Source organism: Ailuropoda melanoleuca, chromosome 4 (genome assembly GCF_002007445.2).
Source record: "Ailuropoda melanoleuca isolate Jingjing chromosome 4, ASM200744v2, whole genome shotgun sequence".
Classification (NCBI taxonomy): Eukaryota; Metazoa; Chordata; class Mammalia; order Carnivora; family Ursidae; genus Ailuropoda; species Ailuropoda melanoleuca.
In genome coordinates this window covers 67,796,668-67,817,504 of record NC_048221.1, presented here as the reverse complement: position 1 = coordinate 67,817,504, position 20,837 = coordinate 67,796,668, and the positions used below count along the sequence as shown (strand labels likewise).

The 20,837-nt window shown below is 42.8% G+C and overlaps 1 protein-coding gene across 1 annotated transcript in view; it reads right to left on the bottom strand.

Moving 5' to 3' along the window:
* The window catches only part of CRACDL (CRACD like), a 126,628-nt gene that overhangs the window by 32,160 nt on the left and 73,631 nt on the right, over positions 1-20,837 (bottom strand). The window contains 4 exon segments of the mRNA XM_034659014.1: positions 4,013-4,177; positions 4,524-4,659; positions 11,455-11,623; positions 19,965-20,044. Coding sequence (XP_034514905.1) covers positions 4,013-4,177; positions 4,524-4,659; positions 11,455-11,623; positions 19,965-20,034 — 540 coding nt within the window. The 5' untranslated portion in view covers positions 20,035-20,044.

Here is a 20,837-nt window from a genome sequence, read left to right as displayed (position 1 = left end):
AGCTTGCCAACGCTTGTCATTTTCTGTTTCTTTGATAGTAGCCATCCTAACGGGTACGAGATGGTGTCAAGCTTACATTTTAACCTAAGACCATAATTCTAGGCACTTCACGATGTTTAGTAAGCCCCTGTGAAAACGGTCTCCTCGGGAAGGAGGCAGCAAACAAGACGTGGGCAGCGAGCAGACTCCCAGGGGCCTGGGTACATCTTGCTCAGTTTCTTTTCCACAACCCTGGAGCCCCACACAGAGCAGGTTCCAAAAGTCTCTGCTGAGCTAGGGGGCACCAGAAGGATGTCACTGTTAGAGAGACAAGTGGATGCAGGGAGTGGCCCCTGCAAGGGAACTTCCTCGGAGAAACGTATTTTCCCTTTCAACAGAAAGGTCCCTTATATATTCTCCAGCAAGTTTTAAGTTGATTCCTGCCAACTGGGAGAAGACGATTACTACGAGGGGAAAAGGATTATAAGTGGACACAATCTATTTTAGTTCTCTTGTTTCAGCTACTTGGGTTCTTATGGGAATAAAGCAAGAACAATTATTTAAAAAATAAACCACAGGACAGGACTCCTGGCTCCCTTTGCACCTATGGCTCTGGTTTCCGCTCTTATAGCTGATGACTCAGGAAGACACATAAGATTGGACAGGTGACACCTCTCCCAGGTGTCCTCCCTAAGGGTCACCACTAGAAAGAGTACATTCCAAGGATCATAGAGAATCCTTCATTTTCACCCTTGTCTACAGGAACAATGTATATACACTTGGTAAAATCAGGGGTTTTGTTTTTTCTGACTGTGTGGGACTTAAGAGAACAGGTGAGACGAGCTGCTTTTGCAAATGCAGTGACTCTCAGGCGAGAATGATTATGTCTACTGCGAGGACATGGGCTTTGGTCACCTCCCTATAAACCCAAAGGACATGGGCTTTGGTCACCTCCCTATAAACCCAAAGGACAAACCTTCCCTGTCCACTCAGCTTGTTCTGTGTTTGTGCTGTCTGAGCAGACAGTCCTGGGCTCAGGCCCTTTCTAGCCCCTGGGGGGGTTGTGAGCTGGCAAGGAGCTTAACTTCCCAGAAAGTCTGACCACAATGACCTCTGTCCCTGCAAAACCCCTGTCCTGGCTGTCATGGCTGGTCTTCCTGCTAGGGCGCCGAACTCCCAATTCTCAGTCTTTGTGGTCGTTCTGAGAGTTCTTGGGGCCTGAAAAGACCCACATCTTCATAACTGAGAAGAATTACGTGCCCCATCCTTGATCAGTGAAGCGACTAGGTGAGGTAAGGTAGGATGGGGCAGGAAAGCTGACCTGTGTTTTTACGGGCTGGAAGCATTCCTACTTGCATTGCTTGCTCCCAGTCACCCGGTCTGTCCTGAAATCTGTGCTTCTGGATAATTCTGCAAGTGAATGATTTAAAAAGTCTAACAGGTGGCCGGCCCTTCGTTGGAGGAATGGGACTCAACTGGGAAAATGGCCTGGGATTCATGGGCTTTTTCAGGGGTGACCCTGGGTGACAGCTGCTTTACAGTGTCTGTCCTCAAAGAGAGGGGCTCAGCCACCCAGGAATGTGCTGAGCCCAGTGTACATGGGAACAGCCCGCAGACATGGGCCTTTTTAGCAAAGCTGCCTTTGCACCCCAGCTGGCTTTCCTGCTGAGGGAAGGGGGGCACTGAGCTACCTGATCCCACATCATCCTCTCCAAAACCCTCCGAGGACACAGACTCCTACAGGTGACAGAACCTGCCCACTGCCTGGCTGCACGGCAGTGTGTGCCTTTCTGCCAGAGCCCATGTTGTTTCTTTCTGGGTGTCACCTTCCTGCATCACCCGGGACAACCTGCCAGCTTGCCACCCTCTACCCAGTGCTTCCTACTTAATGGCAGGACACTTAGCAGGTGGCTAGTTGGATGTCATTTTACCTTAAAAATCACCAAAAAAAGTCTCATTAGTTGTCACCTCAGATGGTAATGCGATTTTATAAACAATACTACGCATTTCCTGAAAAACTCATTCCATCAGGAAGTATCACCTTGGCAGTGTCATGAGATACTTGTTACTGGAAACCTTTTATCACAATAATCTTCCTTAAGTTTCTCTATCAAGCACGTGGGCCTGCTTCAGGAGTTGCAATAGGAAATAAGAAATAGCCCACAATCCCATACTTTTGGGATTTAAAGTACCCTTATATCAAATATCACGTGTTACATAAAGACATTTTAAAGGGTGCATTGTTTCCCCCTCTCAACCAGTCCACTGTGCCCAAGAAACTTTCAGGGCATAAAATATGATCGCTGTGTCTTTAAAACCTTGGTAACAAAGATTACACACATTTTTTTAAGTCTTAAAGCCTCCAATTTTAGTTTCCTATTACCCAATTAAGAAAATTACCTAGTTCATAAAATCTCAGCACCTTGTCTTTTCAGTCACATAAGCAGGGATGCTGAGAAGGACGAGGCCAGCCCTGCCCCGTGTGAGTGGCTCCCACGCAGCTAACTATGGGATGTGAACACTGTGGCACTCTGGAGGTTTGGAGCTGGGCTCACGCCTTAATGCACAGAATTAGAAACTACCTGTTCTCCTGTACTGTCCCAGGTAGAGGCAGAGAGAGCCAGAGAAGCATGTGATGGAGTGAGGGCAAGTCAGTCAACTAGGGCTGGTGACTGTCCTCTCCCCAGCACATAGCTCTGAAATATACACAGTCCTGTGTGGTCCTGAGGTTGGGGACGCTGAAGATGGGTCTGTCCTGTGACACTGGGGTCAGCCATAGCCTGCCAACCCTCCCTGCCAGTGTTTTAAGGCATTACGGGGTGCAGGGTTGGCTCGAAATCCAGGAAATGGGCCAAATCATCCTCTTTGTCTTCTTTCTCTTCAACATGGGAGAGCAGGTGTGAGTAGCTCACTGTCTTTAGACCCTGCTCACGGAACAAGCAGGGTCAGGTTCACCTTAGAGCAGAATTCTGGAGAGCGTAACTCTCTAGCCAGCTCTGAGCGAACTCCCAACCCTGTGGCTTAGTTATATTCAGCTATACCAACAGCCCTTCCTCTGGCTTTCATCAGTGATGTTCTGGGAACCCAAAACCACACTCACATTAGGCAAATATTCTTTCCCCTGACTTTGCAGGGGGGCTTCTGGATGTCCAAGTTGAAGTGACTGCTGAATGTATTACAGAGCAGCTCAGAATCGGCAAGATGGTGGTTCACAATGAATCCCCGAGATTCCCAGTGAACAGCCCTCCACCAGGGCACAAGCCATAGCTCCAAGAACGCACAGGGCAGGGGAGTGGTTATTAAAACATGGACTCTGGCCTTTGTTTTTCAAGTGTCAGTGCAACCCATATAACTCCAGTTCTATCCACCCCTCAGCAGAGCTGGTCTAAAGGGAGAATGATCATTTACATACAAGTACAGCATATGGGCTTAAAATGGCGACACCACCAGCAGAGCGGCTTCCACAGGACTCAACTCTTCCTCCTGTTTCCTAATAGGGGAAGGTGTTATCTACGATCAGCTCCCCTGCCCTGCTGAGGTCATAGATATCCCTCCTGCTTGTCAAACTTCCCCTGTTGCCCTGCTTACCAGCAGCACACCTCACATTCTACCCCTAGACCAACAAGTTCTCATGTCTGAAACTCAGACCGGACAGTCCAGATTAGGCCATATATGTTCACCACTCCCTTCTCCCTGCAGCCAAATGTCCATGACAACAGAAAACACACATAAAGGTGTTTCCCTTCCTTCAGATGGAGTGCCGGGTCTGGTCATCTGCTCAGACAAGAAAAACCAGGTAAAGGGTTGATTGTATCAGATCTGTAACCATTACGGAAAATGTTACCCAAACCCTATCTCCTGACAAGATAGAAATTTCTGCTCAAAGAATGAAAACAAATGCAGCCAAAGGCCTGAATGTGAGCTCCACTGACCTGGTCTGGAATACCTCCTGGCCACACAGACCACGGGAATCCAGGAACGCACAGGGGCTACCAGAGCACAACCCCCCACCCCCAAAGTGGGCTTCACTTGCCTTTATGGTTGTGCCTGGACCGATGTCGGGCAGCAGGGACATCTCTGGGGGGCTCCTGGGCAGACCGTCGTCCTCAGAACTCATGCCGGCGTCATCTCCCCGTTTGGCAGGAAGGCCCCCCAGAGGAGGTGGTGGCCCCATTTTCACATTACACTGTATTTTTAGCTAGATTATGATAAAGAACATTTGCTCTTGTTTTCATCAGCAGCTTTTTATCAACGAATCTTCCTGCTCCAATTCACTTGCTCAGGGGATATTTACAACGTCCCTGCCTGGGGTAGCGAGTGGACTGAACCGAAAAGAGCAGTCTGCCAGCAGCTCGCCTGCTCTCATCTTGAAAATGAGCGGCTACCACTTAGGATGAGTCAGGATCCACTTGTAAGTAATTCGGTGTGTCCTGCACGCAATTCTACTTTGAGATGTGTCACATAAACCAAGCAGAAATAATTCTAAAACTTTTTGACTCGTATTGGACATACATACCAAGTGTCACTGCCAAGGAGAAGTTTACCTGCAGGGCTTTAATCCGGTCACACACATTTTCTTGGGAAAACACCCGCACAGGCCGAGGAGGGTCCTGTCCCGACTCAGGAATGAAAATACTGTCGTGTGACAGGGCCCGGCTGCCCAGCGCACCCCTCGACTCCCTAGGATAAAAGAGGCACTGTGAAACTCTGCGCGTCTCTGTGTCTCATGCCCGGTACTCAGGATGAACAAGAGGGCTGGGGCCTAATGGCCTTGGGCTGCATTTATATTTTAATGGCTTTTGACTCCGGTTTATCCCCACCCTGTCAAGTACCACAGTGAACAATTAGCAGCACTGGAGAGGCAGGAATTTTCCTGATGGATCTGAAGGTTGTGTGACTTCTTTTTATCAATGGGAAAACCAGGTTTTGATGAGGTGTGAGGCCCAAGACAGCAGGCCTGCAGATAAGAAGGGCTGGGGGTGTTGGGTAGGGAGGGTGTGTGTGTGGAAGACTGTGGTGGATGCCCAAGGAAGGTGAAATCGCTCCCTGGTAGCAAACATGCCACTCCTTGGTGGGCTAGGGACGCTGTCTGCATAGCAGCTGAGGACTGCCTGACGGAGGCATCCTTGCAAGGTGGTCCAAAACACACAGCCACAGGCTGGGTTTGAAATGAGAACTGCCAATCTGCAAAGCCATGCCCTCTTTTCATTAGCTGCTGTAGAATGATCTGTGTAATCCAGCCTGTGTGCCTAGGCCCTGGAGTATAGGTGGTGGGCCCTTCTGTCATGACCATCCTGGCCCCTGCCCCAGCCCCAAGCTCAAGACTCCAGTTAGGAACCGAACCCACAGGACATTCATAAAATGTCCTAAGAGGATGTGGGAGTTAGTTGTCAGATTTTCCTAGCAGCAGTGGCTGCCTGAACAATAGGTGGAAGGAGGTGATTGAGACCCGATGGTGAAGGAAGGAAAGCCCGCCCCCACAGACACTGGGCATCTGGGCTCCACACTCCCCCACCCGCAGGCCGCCCCAGGCATCCTGTCCTCTGCAAGGCATTAGGAACTCTTAGGGGTGGTCCCGCTCCACTGCAGATCACGTTGTGTCGGTTAATGATGCTTGCCAACTTCTTTCTAGCTCACAGTAGTGAGTCTGCAAGTGAGGAACCTAGAGGCTCCCAGAAGGATGTGTCCTCACTCTTCTGGGAGGGCATGGAGCCAAGTGAAAGAACCCAGCAAGCCCTCCCTGCCAATGGCAGTGGCTGTTACAAAGATCACATGCACACCTGTCTTTTGTTCCTACAGTGGGCAGCCCATGGCCACGCCCTTTGAAAACCATAACCACTGCCCCAACAACGCCTCCACTCTGGGTGGAAGTAGGAGTTGAGACAGCATGAAAAGGCATCCGCAAAGATACACTGGCAAAAACACAGAAGGTCACATGCTCAGGGCCATTCGCTACACCTACAGAAGGAAAAGCCCACCAACAACCCAAATGGCCCTCAGTAGGTACCTGCATAAACCACGGCACATCATCTCATGGAGACTCTGCAGGTGACCACGAGGGTAAGGCAGCACGAGACTGCACTGAGTGGAAAACGAGCAGAGTGCAGAACAACGTTTATGGTGTGTTCGCTCTAGGTGCGGAAGGGGCGCATGAATACAGGTGAACATATGTGAAGAGGTGTGTTGTTTGCTTATATTTTAAAACATAAAACTAGAAGGATAAGCAACAAATGAATAAAAATAGTTTCTGTTGGGGGAAGGACAAAACGAGATTGGGAGACAGGGTGCCAAGGCACTTACTTATACATTTACAATTTTGTCTTTGAAACTATGTAAATATTTTATATAGTTAAAAGACAAAATCAAACAAAAAGGGAAATAAGAGAATCTCTAAAACTAGAAAACAAACAGAAACAAACGAGCCTAATTTTATATCATGCTGTTGGCATAACTGTACAGAGAAAAGAATGATTTCAAGTGGTTTTAACTCAACATTCAAGTGACTTTTTTTTTTTCCAGAGAGAGTGAGAGAGGAGAGAGGGGAAGATGGGGAGAGGGAGAGAGAGAATCTTAAGCAGGCTCCACATCCATCATGGAGCCCAGCAAGGGGCTCAATCTCACAACCCCGAGATCATGACCTGAGCCGAAATCAAGAGTTAGATGCTTAACCAACTGAGCCATCCAGATGCCCCCCAAATGACTTTTGACTCTACATTCATAATAGGATAAATTCCTAAGAACAAAAAAACCCCCAAAGATATAAAATTACACTTTGTAGTCTTATTGGCAGCAATACTGATTTTTAAAAAAGTACAGAACAATCTTTATAGAATGTAACCTCTATGTGGGAAAGTAGGGTAATGAAATTATTATAAGAATATTATATGAAGAAGAAAATGAATAATTTTGTTAATATCACTAGGAACCAACATTCCTAGTATAAGAGAACAGTGAATTCAAATAAAGTAAAAATTTTGTCTTAAGTTTGAGAACTGGAAACATCAGTGAGTTATTTTTCTCATAAAAAATAAAATGTATTTTCTAGTATCTAATCTACTGAGATGTCTAGAAGCAATGACAGCCAACTAGCAATCATCACCCCTGGCAGCCAGACTGTGGTCTCTAAAAACCATTTCATACTAAAAGGAACCGGGACCATATGAAGAGGTGACTGATTGTAGGTCTAGGACAGGAAATGTACAAAATAAAGCTGGGATTTCTCATTGTACCAGAAAGCAAGGAAGGTTTCAAAGACAAATGGGGTCATGTCTAAAGAACCCAGGAGCTAATCTGAAGTGACTCCTAGTAGTGTAAGATGAGGCACTGTGAGCATAAAAATGAATAAAGACTGTCATGGGAATCAAATGGCAATGTCATGGCAAATCAAATATATAAAATCCATGCATTCACAATGATATATATATTTAAAAAAAGAAAAAAAAACAAAACTCATTGGTCCATATTGGCAGTTAGGGTACAAGCTAGGGTATCATATCATTACTCTGAAGGTAGACTGGTAAAAGGAGAACCAGGCATTATTCTGCCTTTTCTGGACAACTCGCGTGTTAGAGAAACCAAGGAGTTGATGAAGGAACAGTCTTCTTCATGTAAGAATTCCAGCTAACACATGCAGAATGAGTGACACAATTAGAGAAACTGCCATTTTGCAATAAAACAATGGATCTAGGCAATGATCATCAGCAGGTGTTGAAACCATTAGGTGAAGGTCTGTGGAGATATCACACTGAGAGAGACCCCCTGAACCCACCGCTCAGTCTTAGTGTCATGAGAGGTGGGACAACCAGATGGCATGTGCCTCATGATGTGATGTGACAGTAAGTATCTAGTACGATCTTGAGCCTAAATCTAATTAAATATCTAGATCCATCTAATATTTTACAAGAGATTCAGAGACTATAAAAATGAGTTCAATCATACCAAGAGAAGGCAAATCCAGAATGCGGGATATTTGGCAGAGACAATTATCCTGCTTCTCTGTCAGATCAATGACATGAACAAAGTGGCGTGGATGGGGAAGGGGAAGGAAAATCATTACAGATTAAGAGACTTAAAAAACATAAAAACACAGACACAATAAATGGGTGTCGGCCTTTTAAACCCACAGGGTCCCATGTGGTTTGCCAGGATTAATGTACTTTGGCGAATGGAACTCTTTTGCCCACGGTGATGGATGAAAAGTTGCTGTAGAATCTAGAAGGCACACAGACTCTTAAAGGGGCTAAAAAGTGCCTCTAAATTTTGTCCCTTATATAGTCAATTAATTTATAACAAAGATGCCAAGAATAAACAATGAGGAAAGGACAGTCTCCTCAATAAATGGTGCTGGAAAAACTGGATAGCCACGAGCAAAAAAATGACACTGAACCCTATATCTTACACCATAAAAAAATGAAAATGGACTAAAGACTTGCACATAAGACCCAAAACCATAAAACTCCTAAAAGAAAACATAGGTAGTTAAACGACCTTGACATTGGTCTTGGCAATAATTTCTTGAAAGCAAAGGCAACAAAAGCAAAAATAAAAAGTGAGACTATATCAAATTTAAAAGTTTCTGCAGCAAAGGAAATTTCTTGAANACGACCTTGACATTGGTCTTGGCAATAATTTCTTGAAAGCAAAGGCAACAAAAGCAAAAATAAAAAGTGAAACTATATCAAATTTAAAAGTTTCTGCAGCAAAGGAAACCATCAACAAAATGAAAAGACAACCTACAGAATGGGAGAAAATATTTGCAAATCCTATATCTGATAAGGCGTGAATATCCCAAATATATAAAGGACTCATATAAATCAATAGCAAGAAAAAAAATCCGGTTCAAAAATGGGCAGAGGAATTAAATAGACATTTTTCCAAAGAAGACATCCAGATGGCCAACAGACACATGAAAAGATGCTCGACATCACCCATCATCAGGGAAATGTAAATCTCACACCTGTTAGAATGGCTATAATAAAAATGATGAGATAAGTGTTGGCAAGGATGTGGAGAAAAGCAGACTTTTCTGCACTATTGGTGGGCAGGTAAGTCGGTGCAGTCACTGCAAAGAATAGCATGGAGGCTCCTTGAAAAGTTAAAAATAGAACTACCATAGGATCTAGCAATTCTTCTGGGTATTTATCCAAAGGAAATGAAAATAGAATCTTGAACAGATATCAGCTTTCCTATATTCACTGCAGCATTATTCACAATAGCCAAAATATGGAAACAATCCAGGTGTCCATCAACAGATGAATGGATACAGAAAATGTAGTATGAATGTGTGTGTATATAGAAGTGTACGTGGGTTATTACTCAGTCATGAGAAAGTGGGACATCCTGTGGTTTGTGACAACATGGATGAGCCCCGAGGGTATTAAACTAAGTGAAACAAACAAGACAAGAAAGTTGAATTCACAGATAGGACCACATAGTTGATGGTTACTAAGGGCTGCAGGGTGGGGGAAATGGTACAAACTCCAGTTATAAGTAAGAAGTTAAGGAGATTGAGAGCACAGTTTGTATGGCACAGTCATTATAGTTAAGACTCCTGCATTATATACTTAGAAAGTGTTAAGAGGCTAGATCTTACATATTCTCGTCTTAAAAAATAAATAGTAATTCGGTGACGTGATGCAGGTGTTAGTGCTATGGTGGTAACCGTTTTTTAATATATATGTGTATTAAATCAACATGTTATATGACTTAAACTTCCACAATGTTATATATCAATTTTCTTCCAATAAAGTTGGGGAGGAAAAGATCTTGTCTCATTCTCTGTGCTGCTCTCTAAAAGCAACATACTTCCTGGGCCTCATCGGAGCCCCCCTCTAAGCTTCCTAGCCTAGCATCTCTCCAGCAAATTTTTTTTTTAAGATTTCATTTATTTATTTATTTTGAGAGAGAGAGAGAGCAAGACAGCGAGTATAGGGGGGTAGGGGCAGAGGGAGAGGGAGAAACAGACTCCCCGCTGAGCAAGGAGCCTGATGCAGGGCTTTACCCCAAGATCCTGGGATCACGACCTGAGCTAAAGGCAGCAGCTTAACCAACTGAGCCACCCAGGCATCCCTCCAGCAAACTTTACCAGTAACTGAGGACCTGGCCCCTGCCAGGTGCTGGGAACATATAGATAAAAAGCAAACCATCCCCATTGTCCATGAGCTCCAGGAAAAAAGAGAAGACACACAAGTGGACAGGTCATTTCTCACACACGTACAGACACGCACACCCTGCTCCCTCCTCTGCTGTGATCCTGTTTTCTGGTTGGAAGGGCCATTGTGTGCTCTGGTTAAGAGACAGGGCTTGGGTGGGACTGAGTGTTATAATTTCCCTGGGGCTGGCCCAGTGAAGACATTTAATAATTAGCAATATTATCACGATGTCTTGTTCCCCCAGAATTTGGAGCACACTGCCTTAAAAAACGTGTGTACAGCCTGTCCTCCGAGCTCTTCACTAAGTGCCATGTGGGTCCTTCCTGCTCCCTGCCAGCACCAGGAAAGACAAAAACAAAAACAAAAACAAAAACGCTGAAAGAAATCTTTCCGCTTCAGTCATTTGGTGCCACCAAGTGGTCAACGTAATTTCTACTCCTCTAAAAACAGGAAAGGAGACTGGGGAGGACAGAGGGGATGGGACAGCACCACGGGGATGCTAAAGCTTGTGACCCCGACCCAGCGGGGTCTGTTCCCCAATCCCCAGGGCCATTATACTTTCTGTGGAGTTTTATTCTCAAACTAAAACAAACTATGTTTGTTGCATGGCAACAAATCTGGTTTTGTCCCCCTCTTTTACTCACAGAAGTAACTTCTGGAATCATTGAAGCATGCATACTGTAACTATATTTTGGTGAAGTACAAGTTATAGAAATGAGGATTGCTTCACTAGATTTCTCCAAGTTTTCATACCTGTTGGTTCTGTTGTATCCAACAAGATTTTTGGATGATTTTTTCCAAGACTTAACCGCAAGAATCCTTCCCCCCACGCCTCTCTCTCCTTCTAATGGGAAATTTGTTTATTAGATAACTCAAGGCTCAGGCTTAGAGAGATGTATTTTCCTGGTGTAAGATCTATGTCCTCAAAAGAGCGCTGAGTCAAATAAAATCATGGTGTGTATGCTAATCTTACAGTTTTCAGTTGCAGGGCAATGGGCAAGTTCTCTAAACTTTCAAGTTTGGTTTGCTCATTTGTAAGACGGTAGCGCTGACCTCCTCCCCCACGGTGATCGTAGGCTTTTAATAAACACAGCGCTTGGCACATAGCCAAGGTGTCTGAGAATGTTTCCCCTCAACTTTCTCCATCCCTGTGTATGAAAAGACAGAAAATACAACTTCTCTGGAAGAACCTCGAGTGGAATTCCCTAGGAGGGAAAGAGGCTCAGAAATCCAGCCAGTTACCAGGACAATGAGACAGAGTTATTTGTGCCCCCACCTGCTTCTTGGGGGCACAGAAGCCTGAAGGACGTATGAGGCAACTTACTCGAGCTCATCCTCTGAGTCATAGCCCACTGGCCCCGACTCGATGGCAATCACCTCACTCTTCGCCTGACTTTGTTTCCAGGTGCTATTTCCTGTGGAAGACGGCGATTCCTTTCTCTTCTTTTTCCCAAAGAACTTCTTAAACGTCTTGAACTTGGACTTTTTCTTTCCTGTGCAGAAAGAACGCATGTGAGGACTTGCCAAGCACGTGTGAGGTGTGCACCAGAAGGGCAGAGAGCAAGCTTGTGCATCAATTATTCACTCCTGGAAAGTCCTTTTTCCACACAGAGGTACGTGAAGTACACAGAGGCCCATTTGTGCACACCTGAAAAAATCGACCCCACGACCCTGTGATCATGACCTGAGGCGAAATCAAGAGTCGGATGCTTAACCCACTGAGCCACCCAGGTGTCCCCATCACATGCTTCTTTTTCTTAATTGCTGAGTAATATTCCATTGTACAAATGGGAACAAGTTTTAATATCTAAAACAAACATGGCCAAAAGCAAAAAGTTCTGGGAGGTAAAGGCCATGTGGTAACTCAAATTATTTTTCTAAATAATCCTCAACTGCTTCATTTCTCGTGAACGTGTGCACCAAGGACAATCAGAGGAGACCCAGGCTCATGGTGCTCACTGGAACGCCAGATGCCAGGAGGAGCTAACAACTTTTGGTGGAAAAAAACCCATCAAATGGTGGTGGGCAGCACTGATTTCCCCTCTGCCATGCTTCCCAGATTGTTAGAATTTATGACACTGTGAAACATCTTGTGATCTCTTCTCTGATGCTTTCTTATTCTCACCCACAAATTCTATCATGTTCAGGATCCTGTGACGTCACATGAGCAGCTCCACAAACTTCATTCCTTTCCTTCTGAATATTTATGAGAACTAAACAACAGAAGGATGTAACATCAGAGATCACCAGGATACTAACATATCCTGAACATTTGCTAAAACAATTTATTAGTTTTATAAGTAAACAATTTTGTGAGCTGACATCCTTTAAAAAAAAGATTTTATTTGAGAGAGAGAGAGAGCAGAGGGAGAGGGGGAGAGAGAGAGAGCACGAGCAGGGGGAGCAGCAGGCAGAGGGAGAGGGAGAAGCAGGTTCCCCGCTGAGCAGGGAGCCCGATCCCAGGACCCCAGGTTCAGGACCTGAGCGAAGGCAGACACTTAACCGACTGATCCACCCAGGAGCCCCAAGCTGACTTCCTTTAAAACACACATACACACACACACACACACACACACACACACACACACACACACACACACAGATTATCTTTATATTTTTATGAACGTCCCCTTGGGAGGTTTACGTGATCGTGCCTTAATGTGGAGAATTACTTAGGATCACTCTAGCCGGGGGTCCCTATATTATCTTCGGTGGGGCAGATCCCTACACAAAGGGAAATCTGTCCTATAGCTCAGTTTTCTTAGCTTCTACAAGTTTCCTTACCTTAACAATCACAAAATGTTTGTGCTGTTAACTGATGGTTCTCAATGAGAGTTTATTATTTGGAAAGACTCTTAAGAATTTTCTGCATTTGCCAGGACATCATGTGGCCTCTGCCTAGCTGACACACAGGTGTGCATCCCTGACGGTCTGAGGCCTTACCACTGCCTGCAGTCAGAGAGGCTGTTTCTGAGTTAGCAAGAGTGGCTATGAAGACCCAGAGGGTAACCGCTGAACACTCCTCTATCTGAACCACGAGAGCCTGGTCAGCCAGCCACTGGGCCTGCATGTGAGATCTGCTCACCTGCTAGGCTGTTAAATTCAATTTCTTTAATGGTCACAGGAACTATTTGGATTTGGATNTTCTACTTCTCGAATCTGTTTTATGTTATGTTTTCCCAGGAATTTGCCTATTTTTCCAAATTTTCAAATTTATTGGCATACAGTTATTAATAATATCCTTGTATTGTTTTAGCATCCACACCCCCCTGTAATAAAGCCCCCTTCCTCAGCTCTGATATTCATTATTTGTGCCTCCTCATTTTCCCTTGATCAGGATTAATTTGATCTCTGATCAATTTTATCTGCCTTTAAAAAAAAGTTGGCTTTGTTAATTCTCTCTGTTGAATGTTTATTTTTTGGTTGTATTAATTTTTGTTCCTATCGCTATTCTTTTCTTCCTCCTACTTTCTTCAGGTTTACTGTGCTATCTTTTTAAACTTTTTTTTTTTTAAGATTTTATTTATTTATTTGACAGAGACAGAGACAGCCAGCGAGAGAGGGAACACAAGCAGGAGGAGTGGGAGAGGAAGAAGCAGGCTCATAGCAGAGGAGCCTGATGTGGGGCTCGATCCCATAATGCCAGGATCACGCCCTGAGCCGAAGGCAGACGCGTAACCGCTGTGCCACCCAGGCGCCCCCTTTTTAAACTTTTCTAGATGAATACTTAGCTAATTAATTTTTAGGCTTTTTTTTTTTTGTATTTATAGTGTACACATTTAAGGCAATACATTTCCCCCTAAATCTCTTTTAGCTGCATTCATGGTTTGATACACTTTTATTGTTGTTTGGTTGAAATATTTTCTCATTTCCATTATAATACCTTCTTAGACCTAGAGGTCATTTAGATAAGTAGACCTTAATTTCCAAGCACTTGGAGATTTTCTTTCTATCTTTTTGTTACTGATTTCCAGGTTAAGTCAGAGAGTACACTCTGGGTGATTTGAAACAATTCAAATGTGTTGAAATTTGCTTAACAGCTTACCATAAATTTGTAAATGTGCCCAGTGTACTTGACAAAAGCGTATGTTTGCCAATGTTCTATACATGTCCATTAGGACAAGGCCTGTTTCTTTTTGTGTCGGTGGTCAGCTTACGCTCGTTTGAAGGTAATCTTTTTTTCTCAGACTGATTTTTCATTTTGTCTTTGATTTTCTAGATTTTCACTGTATATGGATTTCCTTTTATTTATCCTTCTTGGGGTCCATTTGATTTCTTAAATCTGTGGATTGGGTCATCTTTTCTTAAATCCATTCCAGGAAATTTCCTGCTGCTGTCTCCTCTCTTGAGACTGTGCTCATGTGTATGTCCCACCCTCTCACTTATCTCTACGCTTCTTCTCTTCCGTACCTCCCATCATTTTACCATTCGATGCTACATTCTCTATACTTTCTTATGACTGATCTAGCCTGAGCAGATAGAATCTGTTAAACTCATCCACTGAATTTCTAATTGTAGCAGTTATACTTATTTCTAAAAAACCCATTTGATGGTTTTCAAATCTGGTATATCATTTTTTTAAAAGTTATTTTAGAAATTACATAGTAAATTGGAGTGCCTGGGTGGCTCAGTCAGTTGAGCATCCCACTTTTGATTTCCGCTCAGGTCATGTTCTCAGCGTCTTGAGTTCGAGCCCCATGTTGGGCAACATGCTGGGTGTGGAGCCTGCCTGGGATTCTTTCTTTCACTCTCCCTCTTTCTGTCTGTCTGTCTCTCTCTAGAAAAAAAATTACATAGTAAAATTTGCTTTTTTTGGTACAGACAGACCTACATCATCACCTCAAGATACGGAACTATACCACTACCCTTCATGCTGCCCTTTTGTAGCCACACCCGTCCTGTCTTTAACCCCTAGAAACCACTGATATCTTCTCTGTTCCTACAGTTGTACCTTTTCCAGAATGTCATAGAGATGGATTCATACAGCATGCATCCTTTAATTCTGGTTTCTTTCACTCAGCACAATGCATTAGAGACTCATCCATGTTGTTACATCCATCAGTGATTTGTTCCTTATTACTGCTGAGTATAATTCCATTGTAGGGATATACCACTTTATTTAAACATTGAGCAAAGTGAAGGACATTTGGATTTGTTTCAGTTTTTGGCAATTATGAATAAAGTTGTTATAGGTTTCCTTTTTTTTTTTTTAAGAGAGAGAGAGTGGGAGTAGTGGGATGGGGAGAGGGGAAGAGGGAGAGAGAGAATCTCAAGCAGACTCCACACTGAGTGCCAAGCCAGACATTGGGCTCCTTCTCACCACGCTGAGATCATGACCTGAGCTGAAATCAAGACTAGGAGCCTTAACCCACTGAGCCCACCCAGGTGCCCCTTGCTAAAGGTTTCTGTGTAAACATAAGTTTTCATTTCTCTTAGGTAAATACCTAGGAGCAGGACTACTGGGTCATGGACTAAGGGTATGTTTCATTTAACAAGAAACTGCTGAAATATTTTTGAAAGTGGCTGTAACATTCTGCATTCCCAACAGCAATATGAGGATTCCAATTGCCCTGCATCCTCCCAGCACCTGCTATTGTCGGGTGTGGTGGTGTTTCGTTTTTGCCATTTTAACAAGTGTACAGTAGTACCTCATTGTAGTTTTAACTTGCACTAACTAATGTTTAGCACTTTTTCATGAGCTGATTTGCCACCTGTATATCTTTTGAGATAAAGCATCTTTTAAAACCTTCGCCTATTTTTTTATTTGGGTTGTTTGTTTTCCTATTGTTGAATTTTGAGAGTTCTAAATACAAGTCCCTTGTCAAGGGTGATTTACAAATATTGCCTCCCAGGCTGTGACTTGTCTTTTCATTTTCTTAACAGGGTCTTTCACAGAGAAAAAGCTTCAAATTTTAATGAAGTCCAGTTTAGGGCCTGAGGGGTCCTATCTAAGAATTCAATGCAATTCTAGGTCATAAAAATGTTGTTTTCTTTGAAAGGTTTCATAGTGTTACATTTATGCCTATGATCTATTTCAAGCTAATTTTTGTATTATCCGTGATGTATAGGTCAAAGTTCTTTTTTTCCCATAGAGATGTTCAATTTGTTCTAGCACCATTTGCTGAAAAGACAACCCCCTTTCCATTGAATCACTGTTCCATCTTTGTCAAAGACCAGTTGGCCGTATTTGTATGTATGGGTCTATTTTTGGCCTCAGTTCTCTCTCTACGCATCCATCCTTTTGTCAATACCGCACCTGGCTTCATAACTGAAGCTTTACAGTAAGTCTTGAACTCAGCTAATAGGAATCCTCCAATTTTGTTCTTTGTCAAAATTGTTTTCACTATTCTAGTTCTCTTGCTTTTTCACATAAATTTTGGGATCAGCTTGTCAATGCTGGAAAACTAACCTGCTGGGATTTTGATTGTTTCATTTTTATTCCTCCTCCTCCTTCCCATCCCTGCCAGGTTATTTCAAAACAAATCCTCTCAGATACTATTATCACTTCATCTGTATGGATTTGGCTTCTTCCTAAATAAAAAAATCTTTGACTCATCATGGAAATCAAATAAATGATCACTGGTCAGTATTCTTGCTGTACAATACTGAACTGTGTCCAGCTTTCCTCAGCAGATGTATAAACAGCATACTCTACCCCACACGTACTAACACACCATTCTGCAGCTCAGTTTGGGGAGAAGTGACATTGTAGCAACACTGAGTCTTCCAATCTGTAAACATGGTTTGAGTCCATTCAGGCTTCTATATAAAGTACCGTGGACTGGGTGGCTTATGAATAACAGAAATTCATTCCTCACGGCTCTGGAGGCGAGAAGCTTGAGATCAGGGAACCAGAATGCTGGGGTTCTGTTGGGGGCCCTCTTACAGGTTGCTGTTTGCAACTTCTTGCTGTGTCCTCACATAGCAGAAAGAAAGCAAGAAGCTCTCTGGTCTCTTCTGATAAGGGCACTAATTCCATTCAGGAGTGCTCCACCCTTGTGACCTGATTATCTCCCAAAGGTCCCCACTTCCTAATATCACATGGCGGGGTTAGGACTTTAACATATGAGCTTTGGGAGGAAATAAGATATTCGGTCTATAACACATAATATATCACTTCGTGTATTTAGGTCTTTGTTGGTCTTTGTTGCTTTCTTTAAGCAACTCTTTTTTTTTTTTTTTTTGCATTTTTCAGTATATGGATCCTGCATGTATTTTGTTAGATATATACCAAATTATTTTATTTTTGCTATTATAAATGGTACTTTTAAAAATTTAAATTTTCAATTGTTTATTGCTAGTTATACAGAAATACAATCAATATTTATATTTTGACCTTTTATCTAACAGTCTTGCTAAACTTGATAGATCTAAGTAATTTTTTGATATTTTGTATAATCATGACATCTGCAAATATAGTTTTATTTCTTCCTTTTATCTGTGTCCCTTTTATATCTCTCTCTTGGCTTTGAGCACTGGTTGGGTGCTATGATACCTTTTGTAGTTTCTGGTTCCTTCCAAATACTTTAAAACTTTCTTTAATTATCATCAAACATACTGTGCACAATTGTGTTATAGCATATAATTGATAGTTCTGATAGTTGATGGCTTTGTGTGTCTGTTTCTCTTGTTTCTGCTGTATATCAGTTTGCTAGGGCTGCTGTACCAAGTACCACAGACCGAGAAGCTCAAACAACAGAGTTGTGTTGTCTCTCAGTCCGGGAGGCTAAGAAGCCTGAGATCAAGGTGTTGTTGGCATGGTTAACTTCCTTCAAAGAGTTGTGAAATGGAAATCTATTCCATTTCCTCTAACTTCTGGTGGTTTGCTGGCAACTGTTGGCGTTCCTTGGCTTGTAGATGCCATCACCCTGATCTGACTTCATCTTGATATGGTGTTCTCCCTGTGTGTGTGTCTATGTCCATATTTCCCCCTTTTTATAAGGGCATCAGTCATGGTAGATTAGGGGCCCACCATACTCCAGTGGTACCTCTTAACTAATTACATCTGCAATGACCCAATTTCCAAATAAGGTCATATTCTGAGGCACTGGGGGTTAGGATTTCAAAATAAGACTTCTGGGGAGACATAACTAAACCCATAACATGTTGGTCTCATTACAGTTTTGATTTGCATTTCCCTGATGATAAGTGATGTTTAGCATCTCTTGATGTGTCTGTTGGCCATCTAAATGTCTTCTTTGAACAGAAGTTCAAAATTAGATATCAGAAATATCTGTTCATGCCTTCTGCCCATTTTTAACTGGATTATTTGTTTTTTGGGCAATGAGTTATATCAGTTCTTTATATATTTTGGATACTAACCCCTTATTGGATATGTCATTTGCAAATATCTTCTCCCATTCAGTAAGCTGTCTTTTGGTTTTGTTGATTGTCTCCTTCACTGTGCAGAAGCTTTTTATTTTGATGTAGTCCCAATAGTTTATTTTTGCTTTTATTTCCCTTGCCTCAGGAGACATATCTACAAAAATGTTGCTATGGCTGATGTCAGAGAGATTACTGCCTGTGCTATGTTCTAGGACTTTTATGATTTCAGGTCTCACATTTTATTCATTTTGAATTTATTTTTGTATATGGTAAAAGAAAGTGGTCCAATTTCATTCTTCTGCATGTGGCTGTCCACTTTTTCCAACACCATTTGTTGAGGTTTATCTAGAATTTTAAATTTTAGGGAAGTGGTTGATGTGAATAATTTAGTTCACTATTTGGAAAAAAAGAATACATAGTTTCTCTTTTTCTTTTTAAAATCTGATTCTTCATGGTAACCTCTATAAATATCCAAAACTAGTGTTTATGGAGGCTGTTTCAGACTAAAGAAATACCTCTTCAAAGAGTATTTTCCTGTTTAAATTAAGTAATAATTCAATATCCTATAGTATGAGAAATTTTGAAATTCCATTTTCTCTCAGGTTTAATTTTTAAAACCTCACCTTGTATTTAGGCTTATTTGCTGTCTATCAAAATGTGACAGAGGAAAAGTAGCTCTACTATGGGATAATAAAGAAAATCTATGTATAATATATGAAATAGAATCTTTAATGAAATTAGCATCTGAAGCTAAGGGTTAACATCTAGGATTTAATACTATTGGAAGTTGTTCCTCCCAAACTATATCAAAGAAAATCATTACCAGCATTTTAACTTTAAACAAGACACTGACGGAGACCTTTGTTACTGAAATAAGGGGAGTATAAATGGCTAATCTAGGAAAAAGGTACATTGTCCGGGGATCAGTGTTTTTAATGCCAATTTTACAACTTTATCAAGACACGAATAGCAGTTGATGGATAACAGCGAACCAATCACATAATCTGGTAACTCTTAGAACATGTAATGAGATGATGAGTCATGGGCCTGGAATTTAGTTCAGTGAGGGGTATAAAGAAGGTCTCTGAAGGAGAATAAAAGCCCTAAAAGAGAGAGATCAAAGGCTCTGTCTTGATAACACTATTTCTTCTGCATGTTCAGGCCATCTCTACTTCTCCCAGCCTCTTGCTGATCTTCTAGGCGCTCTTAGGTGACAAAAGACTCCACTGCTTTTACCTCAACCAGACACGCGGCAGATTTACCTCCAGGAGTGAGTAAAACGGCTTTAAAACCCTGGTGTTTGACAGCGAAGCAAAGGGGCGCTGCCTTAAATAACCTGGATGTGCTCTCTTGTCATAGTATGAAGGGAATGGGGGTATTTGAACACACTGCGACCCGAACCCCCACCCTCCACACACACAACCTCAAAGGCTTGGCTCCATCAGCCCCTCTCCCTGACCCGCAACCAGACATGGGCTCTTCCCAGGGCAGGAAAAGTGAGGGCCTTACCTGTGCTGTCCTCCCCAAGGCCTTCTGCAGCTTCCCGAAGCTTAATGTCCATCACCCTTGTGGAAATCATGTCCAGCTCACTAAAATCAGATGGGAATTCATGTTAAAAGGGACGTGCTTAATGGAAGGTAGCAATGAGTGAAATGGTTTTGCTTACTGCTTTTTTGCCCATGACTTCACCTGCACACACCCCGCCAAAGACAGATTCCAGGGCAGAGTACAGGGCAGCACAGTACAAACACATGTCCACAACTCAAGATTAGTAGCCACAGAGGCGTTTATCTAATCACCGACCAGAGCAATTTCATGGAAATCAACTAACTGGAACAAATGCTACACTAATTTACACAATGCAGATTTGTTTCCTTTCTTTCAAAAAAGTTTTTTTCAGAAATTACGTTTTTCTCATGGGTGAAATCAAGGGGATTAAGAGTACACTTATCATGAGGAGCACTGAGCAGTGTAGAGAAATGCTGAATCACCACATTGCGCACCTGAAGCTGATGCAGCGTATGCTAGTTATGCCTCGAGACAAAAAAAAAAAAGGAAATTATGTTTTTCTCTCGTTCACTGTAGAAAGTTTAGAAGACACAGAGAGGGAAAATCACTCCAAATCCCACCTTAACCAAGGGTTACCACAATTAATGTTTTGACTTCCTTCCACTATTCTTGTCCATGCAGACATTGTGTNATTCGATAGAGATAGAGACAGCCAGAGAGAGAGGGAACACAAGCAGGGGGAGTGGGAGAGGAAGAAGCAGGCTCATAGTGGAGGAGCCTGATGGGGCTCGATCCCATAACGCAGGGATCACGCCCTGAGCCGAAGGCAGACGCTTTAACCGCTGTGCCACCCAGGCGCCCCACCACAATTAA